Source organism: Physella acuta, unplaced genomic scaffold (genome assembly GCF_028476545.2).
Source record: "Physella acuta isolate Inbredline_101_S28 unplaced genomic scaffold, ASM2847654v3 ptg001057l, whole genome shotgun sequence".
Classification (NCBI taxonomy): Eukaryota; Metazoa; Mollusca; class Gastropoda; family Physidae; genus Physella; species Physella acuta.
Genome location: NW_026732574.1, coordinates 663,587 through 679,776, shown reverse-complemented (window position 1 = coordinate 679,776; position 16,190 = coordinate 663,587). Strand labels below are relative to the sequence as shown.

The 16,190-nt window shown below is 40.2% G+C and overlaps 2 protein-coding genes across 2 annotated transcripts; one reads left to right on the top strand and one right to left on the bottom strand.

Moving 5' to 3' along the window:
- The first annotated feature begins 27 nt into the window (after positions 1–27).
- LOC131955158 (homeobox protein ESX1-like) lies at positions 28–1,155 on the top strand. The gene is made up of 2 exons (XM_059319147.1): positions 28–32; positions 663–1,155. The coding sequence occupies exons 1-2, from the start codon at positions 28–30 to the stop codon at positions 1,153–1,155; spliced, it is 498 nt and encodes a 165-aa protein (XP_059175130.1).
- LOC131955157 (uncharacterized) lies at positions 1,152–6,401 on the bottom strand. Its single transcript, XM_059319146.1, has 2 exons — positions 5,327–6,401; positions 1,152–1,681 (listed from the first exon to the last, which is right to left on the bottom strand). Exons 1-2 carry the CDS (start codon positions 6,399–6,401, stop codon positions 1,152–1,154), a joined length of 1,605 nt encoding a protein of 534 aa, XP_059175129.1.
- Positions 6,402–16,190: the final 9,789 nt, after the last annotated feature.

Below are 16,190 nucleotides of genomic sequence, written 5' to 3'. Positions count from 1 at the left end.
CCTGAACTTACACCATACTGTACGCCTATGGCGTAAATAAAATCATCAGCAAAATTTCACAAGAATTCGATTATTTACACTAGCGATACCACTCAAACATCATACATTTCACCGAATGAGCTATTAAGTAGGTCAAATTATTTTCAATATCAGAACCATGAAAATAGTCGCTGAGCATACAAATGATGAATTTATTTATAGAACTGCGTGCTGACAAAGCATATAAAATAGTGTGTGGCGAGAGTGGGTGCGTGGTAGAGTGAGGGGTATTGCATATTTACACACATACACACAAACACACGTAGTGTTACTTTACTTTTAAAGAAAAATCGTTTATATATGGGAGATGAATAACCTTAGGTTATTGTGTAATTATTTTTACAACATAAGATTGACATTTCAGTGACACAGTGTTACACAACAGTGACATTTAAATGACACTGACAGTATTGCTTAAGAGCGACATTCAATGACAGGGTTCTATGTTGACAGTGTGGGTCTATTTTTATCAAAACGGACCAAGTTATGTTAACAACTACATACGTGTGAGCACTCCCCTCCCTCCCCCACCCCTAAACTTATCGAGTATCCTAGATGCACTATTTATAGAGACCTATGATATAAATATTTAATTTTAGCTCAAATAACATTACATTATGTAGGCCACCAGTGCCACCAGCTGAACCAGCTATCTCAGTGCCACCAGCTGAACCAGCTATCTCAGTGCCACCAGCTGAACCAGCTATCTCAGCGCCACCAGCTATCTCAGTGCCACCAGCTGAACCAGCTATCTCAGTGTCACCAGCTGAACCAGCTATCTCAGTGTCACCAGCTGAACCAGCTATCTCAGTGCCACCAGCTGAACCAGCTATCTCAGTGTCACCAGCTGAACCAGCTATCTCAGTGCCACCAGCTGAACCAGCTATCTCAGTGCCACCAGCTGAACCAGCTATCCCAGTGCCACCAGCTGAACCAGCTATCTCAGTGCCACCAGCTGAACCAGCTATCTCAGTGCCACCAGCTGAACCAGCTATCTCAGTGCCACCAGATGAACCAGCTATCTCACCAGCTGAACCAGCTATCTCAGTGCCACCAACTGAACCAGTTATCTCAGTGCCACCAGCTGAACCAGCTATCTCAGTGTCACCAGCTTAACCAGCTATCTCAGTGCCACCAGCTGAACCAGCTATCTCAGTGCCACCAGCTGAACCAGCTATCTCAGTGCCACCAGCTGAACCAGCTATCTCACCAGCTGAACCAGCTATCTCACCAGCTGAACCAGCTATCTCAGTGCCACCAGCTGAACCAGCTATCTCACCAGCTGAACCAGCTATCTCAGTGCCACCAGCTGAACCAGCTATCTCAGTGCCACCAGCTGAACCAGCTATATCAGTGCCACTAGCTGAACCAGCTATCTCAGTGCCACCAGCTGAACCAGCTATCTCAGTGCCACCAGCTATCTCAGTGCCACCAGCTGAACCAGCTATCTCAGTGCCACCAGCTGAACCAGCTATCTCAGTGCCACCAGCTGAACCAGCTATCTCAGTGCCACCAGCTATCTCAGTGCCACCAGCTGAACCAGCTATCTCAGTGCCACCAGCTGAACCAGCTATCTCAGTGCCACCAGCTGAACCAGCTATCTCAGTGCCACCAGCTGAACCAGCTATCTCAGTGCCACCAGCTGTGCGGTTCTTTGCTTGTTTAGCTTACACACGCACAGAAATCTGGCCAACTGTTCAAGGTAGATAAACGTTGGGGAACAATCGGTTGTTCAAGTTCGTTTATTTGACTGATTTTAAAGTTTATTTGTAAATAAGATGTGTGCTTGTATTTGAGTGAGGAGAATTTTTAAAAAGTGTTAGGTGCATGATTTTTACTTTCTCGTATATACGTAGTATAGAGAAAGTATTGTAATCGTGCAAAAAAAAAAATCGAGATTTTTACAAATCTCGACGTTTTACACCTCACTGATACGGAAAAACATAATTTTGCAATCTTGTCCGTATGTCTGTGTGTGTGTGTGTCTGTGTGTGTGTCTGTGTGTCCGTGTGTAAACACGATAACTTGAGTACCGTTACAGCTAGGTTGATGAAATTTCATATATAAGTATTATATCAAAATCGTAGATCCGTATCAACTTTTGAGCGATTTCCGACAACCGGAAGTGGTACTTTTTCTACTTTGAATTTTTCAAAAGCCTATAACTTGAGTACTATTTCAGATAGATAAATGAAATTTCACATGTAAGTAAAAGATCTAATTCTCTACCTTCTGTTAAATTTTGAGTAATTTCAGTTGACCGGAAGTAGTAATTTACGCTACTTCCGATTTCTCAAAAAACTAATGTAAATTTATTAAGTACTAATACTATTGCACACTATTATACACACCTTTATTAGGCATTCGCTTGGTGCGCAATTGTTTTTTACTGAGATTCTATTCTATTTTTAAAAGTTTCAGTATTTAAAATGGATTAAAAATCATAACTATATCCCCAGTTACCATCCCCTGTTGTTTTATATAAGAATATTCGAGAAAGTTTAGGGGAGATCACTACCGGTTTATTTTTATATAAAAGGCAGAAGTAATTTAAAAAAGAAGCAGTAAGGAAAAAAAATCAACCAGTTAAACAGATGCAGCAGTAAGCTTCAAATCGTAAAGATTTTCTTTTTGGCTTTTTTTTTTTTTCTATCACGGCTTTGATTTCTTATTTTGGGAGCGTTAAAGGCGGTTCATTCAGTACGGATGTGACGTCACTTACTAATGAACTGCATGTTTTTCTTTGTAGTTTATTTAAACAATAAAATACGCTAGGGAGTTGTGATGTTATGTTTAGAGAGGGGAGGGTGGAATTGCGTGAAAAATAACTCAGGTATTTTTATTCTGCTGTATAGCCTAGTCAAGTGTGTTTATTACATCTAGTTTCCCACTGAGTGTTTTCTTAAAGTTATTTCTTACTGGCCTGCTAACTGTATAAGATGATATGATCTGTATAACTCCCTTTACTTACCCAAGCGTGACTCGGGTACCCATTAGAGCTGAGTGGACTCAGGGCAGTTCTACGGACTCGAGCCTGGATTTGAACTCGAGGTTTTCGGGTTAGCATTCGAACACTCTACCATTCGACGATAAAGGCGGCTGGGTATAGTGCTGACCACACAATCGCTTCATATTCCAACGTCGTAGATTCAGATTAACTCTACGTCACCTGCCCTATGGACCCGAATGTTCAAAGGGTTGTTTACTTAATTTATATGATCATTAATGTTTGCTCTATAATTATATGCTCAAGTTACAGTAGCTAGTCTAAAAAATATTCTTAAATGTTTAGGGAAGTTAATTAGTGCAGGAATGTGACAATTATTTTAAACATACGGGCACAAATTTAATGAATGTGTGAAAAATATGTTTTCACTTCAGGAAAGTGAAACGAAACTTAAAAGCAAGAAGAGTTTTTTTTTAATTTAAGAAAGAAACGTCTTGAAAAATACTTGAAAGTGAGTATATTTATACAGGATTCTACCTTGCATGTTGGTAGTGCTTCATTTGGGAGCATTTCACACCTCTACCCTGAATACCGTCTCCACACCTTGAAAATACCTTTCCTACCTGTGCTAAACTTTCATGAAGTTTTACAACTTTTTTAATTAACTTTTTTTAATTTGTGAAGGCAGGAAGAGGCAATCACCGACTGTGTCTTGAGGTTAATTAAATTTATAAAGGTGAACAATAGGACGGCAGTGGGAGATCAAAGACATCAAGTTTCGTATTTCACCGGCAGAGCCGGTCCTAGTTTTACACGCAAGCGAGTCTGTGTGATGTGTATACTTTCTTCTACATCCCTTTAAAACACTGCTACACTTTCCTTGAATTTTCTTAATACCCCCCCCCCCCCCTGCACAAATTACCTATCCCAGCATGACTCTAGTTCGACACGACATCAGCATGTGAGAGATACAGAAACAACTTGATTTGTTTACAATAACACGTTTCAATCCTGGAGAATCGAATTGCGAGTTGCGAGTTGTTGTTTTTTTTAAAATACATTTACCAACTTCCCTTTTTACCCACTCAAAAGACTGGAGAGGAAAAGAGGGGGGGGGGGGACTTTGCCTTTCCGGTTTCTAAGCCACAGTTTTCCTCCTCCCAGCATTTAATTAAGTTAAAAGTCTACGCTCCTTGAGAGTGATTAGTGACGTAAGCGACCGTTGAAGCTCATCTAGTGAAAGTGGTGAAATAATTGTAAAAATATTGGGATAAGTGCGGATATCTTCGTCACGTATAAAGTTTAGCGATCAAACGTTAAGTTTTTGTCTACTACACTACTGGACGGGGTCGATTTAGCGTGCTAAATAAATTATCAATGACTTGAACTCTAAAAGAATTGATTGTTTACTAGTGTTTACAACAGTGTATCAGATGAGTACTTGAATGATACAGTGTATCAGATGAGTACTTGAATGATACAGTGTATCAGATGAGTACTTGAATGATACAGTGTATCAGATGAGTACTTGAATGATACAGTGTATCAGATGAGTACTTGAATGATACAGTGTATCAAATGAGTACTTGAACGATACAGTGTATCAGATGAGTACTTGAATGATACAGTGTATCAAATGAGTACTTGAATGATACAGTGTATCAGATGAGTACTTGAATGATATAGTGTATCAAATGAGTACTTGAACGATACAGTGTATCAGATGAGTACTTGAATGATACAGTGTATCAAATGAGTACTTGAATGGTAAGTGTATCAGATGAGTATTTGAATGATAAAAAGAAATCTTACCCTTCCAGTAATTATCCTCCACGTGATTTATATCATGCGACAGTAAGCAGTTAGGTAATCCAGATAAACGTGTACCGTGACTGCAAGAAATATTCCAATCCTCACTCACAGTCTCTGGCACTAGTAAATCCTCGGCCGGGCTATAAATATCCTTGGCACGAGTCAGAAGATTTTCACTGAGTTTCTTTAACTCTTCATTTACAGGATTATCTTCAGGTACGTCTCGTGGACAGGGTAAACCTACCTGGTACAAGCTACCCCCCTCCTGCGGCAAGTCTCCACCCCCGGGGGGTTGGTGGGTGGATTGAAGATTGAAAGCACAACCACACAGTACATCACAATCACAATAATTCACAGGGTCCTCGTTAATGCTATTTATAGATCCAGATATATCTTCTGAATTAACATCCCTAATACAAGGAAGAGAAAAATTTAACGGGGTATTTTTCTCGTGTTCACCGGATGAAGAAGAAAAAACACATGTATCTTGTTTTTCGTTAAGTGGAATATCCAAAAACGAATTTTCACCGAAGTTATGTTTTGGTTGAAAAAGTTGAGGAAAATCTGATAATTCAGTCCCTACGTCACAGGTCTTAAGATACACGTCACTGGTATCTGAACATGAGTTCACAGTAGTTTCCGAGTCTATGGCGGTGTTGGTCAGTGATTGACGGGTGATTGGTGTTTCCCTGGGTGAGGGTGTCTCACGAATGACACCATTGACGGTGACACAAACACCACGGCTGGGTCGAGGGTCTGCTCCTGCAGGGTTCGAACCGCTGGTCACGTGACCGTCTGCCCCGTGGGTGAGGCGTGGAACCGGCTGACTGGCCGCGTGGATCGATCGGCCGGTGAGCCGGCGTTGTGTCAGAGACGAGCCGCTCTCGTGCTGCCGGCCACACGTCTGCCGGCTTGTTCGCTCGTCCTTGAGCCGGCCACACTTCTGCCGGCTTGTTCGCTCGTCCTTGAAGAGACTTTTCGACCGGAAGTAGAAGACCAATGTTTTTGGTTCTTTGAGTTTTAAATCACGGGTAAAGTGTGAAGAAAAACCGCTATCGTCACCTGTTGTGTTTAATTGTTTCGTTAAAAAGATTCCTTGATTATCCGGAATCGAGAAATCCACATTTTGAATGTTTGAGGCTTTTTCTGAACAAGATTGAAAATCACCGGGATGTTCTGAAGTCGGGGCTTGAGTTTTATTGTACGAGTTATCAGCCCTTGATGTCTGTAGAGCTAGGCCGGGCTTCCAGGAATATGAATTGAACGGTGCGGATGGGGAATGTCGGTCTGGAATCGTCGGGGGTGGGGGAGCCGCTGGGTGGGTATGTGTGTGAGTCGACACTAGCGCCTCCACACTGTGTGGGGGTAGGTAACAGACAGCACCGTGGTCGAGGGTAACGAAGGAGGAAGTTTGGGAAGCGTTACCTGGTGGGGGAGGCGGGGTGGGGGGTGCAGGGAGGTGTGTGGAGAGGGCAGGTGGAGAGGTGGAGAAACGTGAGGGCGGGGAGCGGGTGGAGGTATCTGACGGCGCGGCCTGGTGGAGGAGGGTGTGCACCTGTGCGCACCTTCGACTTTCGTTTTCGTTAGTGGCACGTGACGTCATGGCGCGGGATTAAAGTTACCCGTTAATTTATATCCTGTTTCTGTATGGGCCTGTAGGTTTAAACACGAGTCGTGACGTCCCCTCGGTATGGCTGAGTTACTTCCCTCTCATTATCTCCCTTATTTTAATCATCCCCTAGTCACATTGTAAAAAATACCCACATGTTTTGTAATGTTCGTTTTACATTGTACTTGTTCCTGCGATTGACTTAGCTCAAGACCTCATTAAATTATCCTCCTTTTGTGGTAACTAATTCGATATAATTGAACCCTGTATATGAACTTAGACTTGGAGATAGCGCACTGCAACATCCTGATGTTCAGATACACTTTCTATTTTTATTTAAACCAACGTGCCAGCACGATATTGATACAAAGAATAAAATGTTTTTTTTTCTTTCATTGTTTCGCTTCCAACCGCACGCAGACGATTGTTTTGATGTAGACGATGAAACGAACGTTTGATATCCTGAATTAGATGAAGCCGGCAGCCGACACCTACTTTTGGCCGATCCACCTCATCATCGGATCCATTTCAGCCCAGTTTTTGCCCTCCTGTTTTCTTTGACTCGCGTCTCTGTTACAAATGCTGTGGCTCGGCTTGTGGATGAATCGGTCTATAAATAGAACAAAACAAGGTTACATAATGCAGACTGGCTGTAGACGGGGAGAACTGGCTGTAAGGGGGATAACTCTCTGTAGAGGTGGGGGGGGGGGGGATAACTGGCTGAAAGTGGGATAACAGTCTGTAGGGGGGGGGGGGGTAGGTAAATGGCTAAAGTGGGGGGGGGGGGGGGGGATAACTGCTGTTGGGGGATAACTGGTTGTAGGGGGATAACTGGTTGTCGGGGGGGGGGGGGTAGGTAAATGACTGTAGGGGGGGGGATAACTAGCAGAAGAGGGGATAACTGACTGTAGGGGTGATATCTGACTGTACGCGAACAAAGTGGCGGGAGGTAGGAAAGGAACTGTCGGGGAATACCTGGATGTAGGGAGCATAATTGTCTGTAGGGAGTAACCGACTGTATGGGGGAGATAACTATAGAGAGAATAAATATCTGAAAGGGGGAAATAACTCCAAAATATTTAAATTCTGTTGTTTATAGATGTCAAAATCAGTGGGTGTTTTTTTTGTTAGGAAACTGAATTTAGCTTGAATGATGAAGAAATAGTCGTTGAGCCGCTGTCTTAGCATTAGTGTGAAGCTACAGCAAGAAGTAAGTGTAGCGGTGATGAAGACGGAACCGCTCTCTGACTGATGGAGCAGGAGAAACATGACTCGGGTGTGTGTGTGTGAGAAAGGCTTGATTTATGGCAAGTGTTGCAGTACATGATGTATTGTGTATGGGTGAGTGGGGATTAGGGTGAGGGTCAGGGTGAGTGGGGATTAGGGTGAGGGTTAGAGGGTAAAGATGTGGGTCAGGGTGAGTGGGGTTAGGGTTAGGGTGAGTGGGGGTTAGGGTGAGGGTTAGAGGGTAAAGATGTGGGGTGAGTGGGGGTTAGGGTGAGGGTAAGAGGGTAAAGATGTGGGGTGAGTGGGGGTTAGGGTGAGGGTTAGAGGGTAAAGATGTGGGTCAGGATGAGGATTACTGGGAGAGTCTGGATATGGGTTAGGATTAGGGTAACTATGTGGAATCGGATATGGATAGAGTTTAGAGTTAAAAGATGGTTACGATGTAGGTTAAGAATTGGGTTATAGTGAAATTACGTGTGAGTTATTGATAATTTGTGAATCCTTCATTTACGGTTCGGTTTCTGCATTTTAAACAATGTTTTTCTAAACCACACGGTCAAACTATTTTGTAGTATAAAAGAATAAATACAAGTGTAAGAGTTGATGTTCATAAAATCATAAAATGTACACAATCAACAAAGAGAATGTATTTTAGGTGAAAGGACCGATAAGAACTGATAAGTGTACATTAGATAGCAGCCCCATATTTATTGAACACAGTTATTTCGTTTGAAATACAAGAACACATGTAAATATTACCAAATATATAGAGCTTCGGAAGCATGTAAGATAAGATAAGTTTTAACCAGAGGCGTATCCAGGTTTTGGTTGTAGGGGGAGCGGAAATAGCAAAAAAAGGCGCCGAATTTGTAATATTTTCTATATATGCTATTGCTTCGATATGATGTAAAATAAATTTAAAGTAGCACTCTGAAGAAATTAAAAAAAAAACACACAATGTAGGCCGACGAAACAAAAAATAATGGGACATCTATTAAGACTAGCGAAAAGGGGAAATAATCAATATCTAAATATAAATATGTATATGTCTACACATTTTATTATTAATATAAAAACAAATCAATAATTACTTTAGAATCTAATAAAGTAGCTTAACACTATTTGATTTTACAAAAATAATTTGTCTACAATCAGAATTAAATATATTGTCATTATAAATGCTAAAGTATTACAGCATAATGAAAGTATTAAAATCAGAGTTGGTATAAAAGCCAGCTTTTCAATGTAGAGGTATGACATTTGTAATAATAGCCTACATATAACTAAAATATCGGTCTCACATTTCAGATCATGCACTTTTTAATTTACTACTGACTTTTTGTGTTCTTTAAAGATAATTTTTCAACATAATGAGAAGGTTTGGGTTAGATCACTGTATTGCTCACACACCTTTTACTGGTAATTGCAAAAACAATATTCACAGAGATTTACGTTTCAAATGTGCCGACCAAATATAATTTTTTAACAAATATCAATGTTTAAAACTTAGAGTTTAAAATGTTTCCAAAAAGGCGCCACTTTGCTAAAAATGGCCAGAGGGGGAGCGGCCGCTCCCCCTGCTCCCCCCCCCCCCCTGCGTACGCTACTGGTTTTAACCAAACTGTTTCATTCGTTTCTGTCTTTGATAGATTAACTTTATAGTTAAGATGTTAAATTAAAACTCAATTTAGATTATCTAGGGATTTTTTGCTATTGTTATCGTTTGTTTATTTTTATTCATTCTTAAACGGACATTTCAATCTCGTGTTTAGTTTAACTTAGTTCATACAGTTTGTAAAATAATTATGTTGTAAGTTTTCTTTAGATGTCAATCAACTTGGAAAGATTTAGAAGTTAATTCAAAGTTTAACAAGTACAATCAAACATAAAAAGTGAAAGTGTGTTTTAATGAATTAAAAACTCGGATTGAGAATATCCTACACACGAAACAAATTGAATCAGTTACCTTTTTAATCAGTGACCTGTCTACTCCTATATCCTACCTGTACTCGTGGGTGGGGGGCGGGCAATGTGGGTAGTCAACTCGCCGTGTGATTGGTCAGTGCATGTATTCGATTTGATTAATGCATGTATTCGATTTGGTCAAATCATGTACTCGGTTTGGTCAAATCATGTATTCGGTTTTCACAACGCTTCTCACACTGTCCAATGTTGCTTTAATACCAAACCCTAATGAGGAGGGTACACCTATAAACGTCATCATAACCTGTTTTGTTGCTGGTATCGCCTCTGTGAACCAACACCTCCAGCGATCAGAGAAAACACCTTCAGCGATCAGAGAAAACGCCTCCAGCGATCAGAGAAAACACCTCCAGCGATCAGAGAAAACACCTCCAGCGATCAGAGAAAACACCTTCAGCGATCAGAGAAAACACCTTCAGCGATCAGAGAAAACACCTTCAGCGATCAGAGAAAACACCTTCAGCGATCAGAGAAAACACCTCCAGCGATCAGAGAAAACACCTTCAGCGATCAGAGAAAACACCTTCAGCGATCAGAGAAAACACCTTCAGCGATCAGAGAAAACACCTCCAGCGATCAGAGAAAACACCTTCAGCGATCAGAGAAAACACCTCCAGCGATCAGAGAAAACACCTTCAGCGATCAGAGAAAACACCTTCAGCGATCAGAGAAAACACCTTCAGCGATCAGAGAAAACACCTTCAGCGATCAGAGAAAACACCTCCAGCGATCAGAGAAAACACCTTCAGCGATCAGAGAAAACACCTTCAGCGATCAGAGAAAACACCTCCAGCGATCAGAGAAAACACCTCCAGCGATCAGAGAAAACACCTTCAGCGATCAGAGAAAACACCTTCAGCGATCAGAGAAAACACCTCCAGCGATCAGAGAAAACACCTTCAGCGATCAGAGAAAACACCTCCAGCGATCAGAGAAAACACCTTCAGCGATCAGAGAAAACACCTCCAGCGATCAGAGAAAACACCTTCAGCGATCAGAGAAAACACCTCCAGCGATCAGAGAAAACACCTCCAGCGATCAGAGAAAACACCTTCAGCGATCAGAGAAAACACCTCCAGCGATCAGAGAAAACACCTCCAGCGATCAGAGAAAACACCTCCAGCGATCAGAGAAAACACCTTCAGCGATCAGAGAAAACACCTCCAGCGATCAGAGAAAACACCTCCAGCGATCAGAGAAAACACCTTCAGCGATCAGAGAAAACACCTTCAGCGATCAGAGAAAAAAATAATAAAAGATAAATAAAAATACCTGCACGGTTTAGAATCGCCCTCCCAGAGTACAAAGAAAAAAGGGCGTTGTTACACGTATCACGTGATATGGCGCCGACATCCTGACAACTCTCAGAACATCTGGCTGGTGGTTTAACTCAAGGCTGGTCATTGTGACCTGGGGTTTAACATCTCATCAATTATGTCATGATGGGGTTTAACATCCCGTTTAACTTAGGGTCATGTTAGGGGGTTTAACATCCCGTTTAAGTTGGGGTGATGTTAAGGGTTTGACATCCAGTTCAACTTGAGATCATATTGGGAGTTTAACATTCCGTTGAACTAGAAGTCATTTAAACTTGAGGTCATGTTGGGGGTTAAAGTCCAGTTTAACTTAAGATCATGTTGGGAAGGGGGGTGGGGAAGGGGGGGAGGGTTAACGTCCCAGTAACTTTAGCCTACATTTGGCACTTCAACCACAGCTCACCTTTCTGTACGGGAGTGTTGGCATTTCCTGACTTAACTGGTCAAAGGTCAGTAAAGGTCAAGGTTAAAGTGTGAGTGCTGCATCACCACATGCAAACAATGATTGCTCACGTGTCCCGGCTGCAAGTATCGAGTACACAGAACACATGCAGATATTGATAGCTTGTCTCGGTTGTAAAGTCTATATCTTAGAGATGTGATAATGTACAGCATGAAACCAGGTAACCACGGAACCATGAACAGAATGTAATCAGGTAACCATGTACAGAATGTAACCATGCACATAATGTAACCATGTAACCATGTACAGCACATAACCATGTAACCTTGTACAGAATGTAACCATGTAACCATGCACAGAATGTAACCATGTAACCATGTACAGAATGTAACCATGTAACCTTGTACAGCATGTAACCATGTAACCATGTACAGAATGTAACCATGTAACCTTGTACAGAATGTAACCATGTAACCATGTACAGAATGTAACCATGTAACCTTGTACAGAATGTAACCATGTAACCATGTACAGAATGTAACCATGTAACCTTGTACAGAATGTAACCATGTAACCATGCACAGAATGTAACCATGTAACCATGTACAGAATGTAACCATGTAACCATGTACAGAATGTAACCATGTAACCATGTACAGAATGTAACCATGTACAGAATGTAACCATGTACAGAATGTAACCATGTAACCATGTACAGAATGTAACCATGTAACCATGCACAGAATGTAACCATGTAACCATGTACAGAATGTAACCATGTAACAGAATGTAACCATGTACAGAATGTAATCATGTAATCATGTACAGAATGTAACCATGTAACCATGTACAGAATGTAACCATGTAACCATGTACAGAATGTAACCATGTAACCATGTACAGAATGTAACCATGTAATCATGTACAGAATGTAACCATGTAACCATGTACAGAATGTAACCATGTAACCATGTTCAGAATGTAATCATGTAACCTTGTACAGAATGTAATCATGTAACCATGTACAGAATGTAACCATGTAACCATGTACAGAATGTAACCATGTACAGAATGTAACCATGTAACCATGTACAGAATGTAACCATGTAACAGAATGTAACCATGTACAGAATGTAACCATGTAACCATGTACAGAATGTAACCATGTAACCATGTACAGAATGTAACCATGTAACCATGTACAGAATGTAACCATGTAACCATGTACAGAATGTAACCATGTAACCATGTACAGAATGTAACCATGTAACCATGTACAGAATGTAACCATGTAACCATGTTCAGAATGTAATCATGTAACCTTGTACAGAATGTAACCATGTAACCATGTACAGAATGTAACCATGTAACCATGTACAGAATGTAACCATGTAACCATGTACAGAATGTAACCATGTAACCTTGTACAGAATGTAACCATGTAACCATGTACAGCATGTAACCATGTAACCATGTACAGCATGTAACCATGTAACAGAATGTAACCATGTAACAGAATGTAACCATGTACAGAATGTAACCATGTAACCATGTAACCATGTAACCATGTAACCATGTACAGAATGTAACCATGTACAGAATGTAACCATGTTCAGAATGTAATCATGTAACCTTGTACAGAATGTAACCATGTACAGAATGTAACCATGTAACCATGTTCAGAATGTAACCATGTAGCCATGTACACCATGTAACCATGTACAGAATGTAACCATGTTCAGAATGTAATCATGTAACCTTGTACAGAATGTAACCATGTACAGAATGTAACCATGTAACCATGTTCAGAATGTAATCATGTAACCTTGTACAGAATGTAACCATGTAACCATGTACAGAATGTAACCATGTAGCCATGTACACCATGTACACCATGTAACCATCTAACCATGTAACCATGTACACCATGTAACCTCCCCACTGTCGTGTGTGACGACCATTCTCTCGACTCCACTAATCCCTCACCCTCATGCTATCAGCGGTACCCTCCTGGTAAACTTCATGAGAACCCCTGGATCAGGCGCTGCTTGTCTGGTGACCTTGACAGTCTGGCACTAAACGTCAGCAAACTATGAGATGATGACGTTACACTCAGCTGACATGGCAATGACGTCTAGACGTCACGTGATTGTACTAGAACACGGATGGAAAATCTTAATTTTCACATTTTTTTCGTCCGCGATTTGACAATCTGATACATCTCAGGGCCTTAAATTTCTTTGGAAATAATCTAACAAAGTCATCAATGTCTAGAGGTTGGTGGGGAGGCGAGATTTTTTTTTTTGGGGGGGGGGGGGAGGGGGAGGGGGATACTTCATATTTGTACAGACAGGCTGTAGACGGTCAGATGTGTATGGGACTTAATGAAATAGGCGGCGCTGATTTTTGTTGAGGGCAAAGAAGTGTAAAGAGCTAGACGGGTAGTCAAGTTACTTGTAGCCCAGTATTTCCGTATATGTAGGCCTATAAGTCAATATATATATATATATATATATATATATATATATATATATATATATATATATATATATATATATATATATATATATATATAGGCCTATATATATAATTTATGTATTTATTTATTTATAAGTATATATCCGAATTAGCAAACAAGATAAGATACAGGCGTATCTTAAGTTCTATTTTCATTATCGCTTAACATCTCCCTCATCTACAGTCTTTGTTTTGCTTTTTTAAAATAATTTTTATTTGGTTGAAATTTGACTTGTTAAATCACCCAAGAACTAGGTGTAAAACTTTGTGTTAAAGTTGGTTCGTAAGTTGTTTTTTTTTTCTAAATTTTATTTTAAGCGTTAAGCACATGTTGGGTTACAAAAAATGTGGTGAAAAAAGTATCTGAGTCATTGGCTGAGTCACCGACATCTTGCACTTTTTGTTGCTGTTTAGTTGGGTGGTGGGGAAGTTTACTAAAGTTAACTTTTGTTTAGCAGAGTGTGGACAGCAGAAAGACATGTTGGAGCTAGGAAGTAACGGTGAGACAGTGATATACTAGTCTACATGTTTTTGTACGAGTCAGGACATAATGATACACTGGTGTACATGTTTTGTAAGAGTCGGGGCATAATGATAAACTGGTGTACATGTTTTGTAAGAGTCAGGACATAATGATAAACTGGTGTACATGTTTTGTAAGAGTCAGGACATAATGATAAACTGGTGTACATGTTTTTTAAGAGTCGGCGCATAATGATAAACTGGTGTACATGTTTTGTAAGAGTCAGGACATAATGATAAACTGGTGTACATGTTTTGTAAGAGTCAGGACATAATGATAAACTTGTGTACATGTTTTTGTAAGAGTCGGGGCATAATGATAAACTGGTGTACATGTTTTGTAAGAGTCGGGGCATAATGATAAACTGGTGTACATATTTTTGTAAGAGTCAGGACATAATGATAAACTGGTGTACATGTTTGTGTACATATTTTTGTAAGAGTCAGGACATAATGATAAACTTGTGTACATGTTTTTGTAAGAGTCAGTACATAATGATAAACTGGTGTACATGTTTTTGTAAGAGTCAGGACATAATGATAAACTGGTGTACATATTTTTGTAAGAGTCAGGACATAATGATAAACTGGTGTGCATATTTTTGTAAGAGTCAGGACATAAAGATAAACTGGTGTACATATTTTTGTAAGAGTCAGGACATAATGATAAACTGGTGTACATATTTTTGTAAGAGTCAGGACATAATGATAAACTGGTGTACATATTTTTGTAAGAGTAAGGACATAATGATAAACTTGTATACATGTTTGTGTACATTTTTTGTAAGAGTCAGGACATAATGATAAACTGGTGTACATGTTTGTGTAAGAGTCAGGACATAATGATAAATAGTGTACATGTTTTGTAAGAGTCAGGACATAATGATAAACTGGTGTACATATTTTTGTAAGAGTCAGGACATAAAGATAAATAGTGTACATGTTTGTGTAAGAGTCAGGACATAATGATAAACTGGTGTACATATTTTTGTAAGAGTCAGGACATAATGATAAATAGTGTACATGTTTTGTAAGAGTCAGGACATAATGATAAACTGGTGTACATGTTTTATAACACAATTGCCGAGGGACCTGGGTAGCTGGGATATGTCAGCTAGAAATGGCAGGCGACCCCATTTCAGTTCTACAGACCCTAACCCCCATGATGAACTACTGAATATCCGGGCACAGTTACATGGCCACAACCCCACCCCATACTGCCCCCTTTACCCCACACTGCCCCCCTTACCCCATACTGCTCCCCTCACCCCACACCCCACACCCCACATTGCTCCCCACACCCGCACCCCCGTCACCAAAATGAAGGCCAGCTCATGCCGTGTGATATTTATAGATCGATAGATGGGGGCTGGGTGGCTAAATATAGACATCGATTTGGGTTGGGATATAACAATAGAGTGTGTGAAGATACAGTTGTGTCGCTACCGTTCCATGCTTGTAAGTGTGGGAGTATGATAACAATGCTGTAGATGTCGGCCTTTCCTACCACTTTTGTAGATGTAGACATACGGTATTTGTCGAAACTAAACATCGTTAAAGCCATCATTAATTTTAAGTTTTAGTTGTTAAGAAAATTAATAAACAAGGGGGGGGGGAGGTAGGCGATGTATAGTGTGTTTCAATGTTTTTGTTTCGTTTATTTATTGAAATTAATAATTTTTTTACCGTGTTGTTCAACAGAATATTCAATTTAACTTTTTTTTTACTAAGCTGGTAAAATTTTGAAATTTCAAGAACTTTCACTTAAAAAAAACAAAAAAAAAAAAAAAAAAAAAAAAAAACGTGTTTGTGGTT

Bases quoted from the DNA above. Each gene is read 5' to 3' on its own strand.
- LOC131955157 (XM_059319146.1), bottom strand. From the start codon at position 6,401: ATGACGTCACGTGCCACTAACGAAAACGAAAGTCGAAGGTGCGCACAG. The intron at 1,682-5,326 runs GTGAAAATTCGT...AGAACCGCACAG, and splicing joins TCAACCAAAACATAACTTCG to CTGGTGGCACTGAGATAGCT.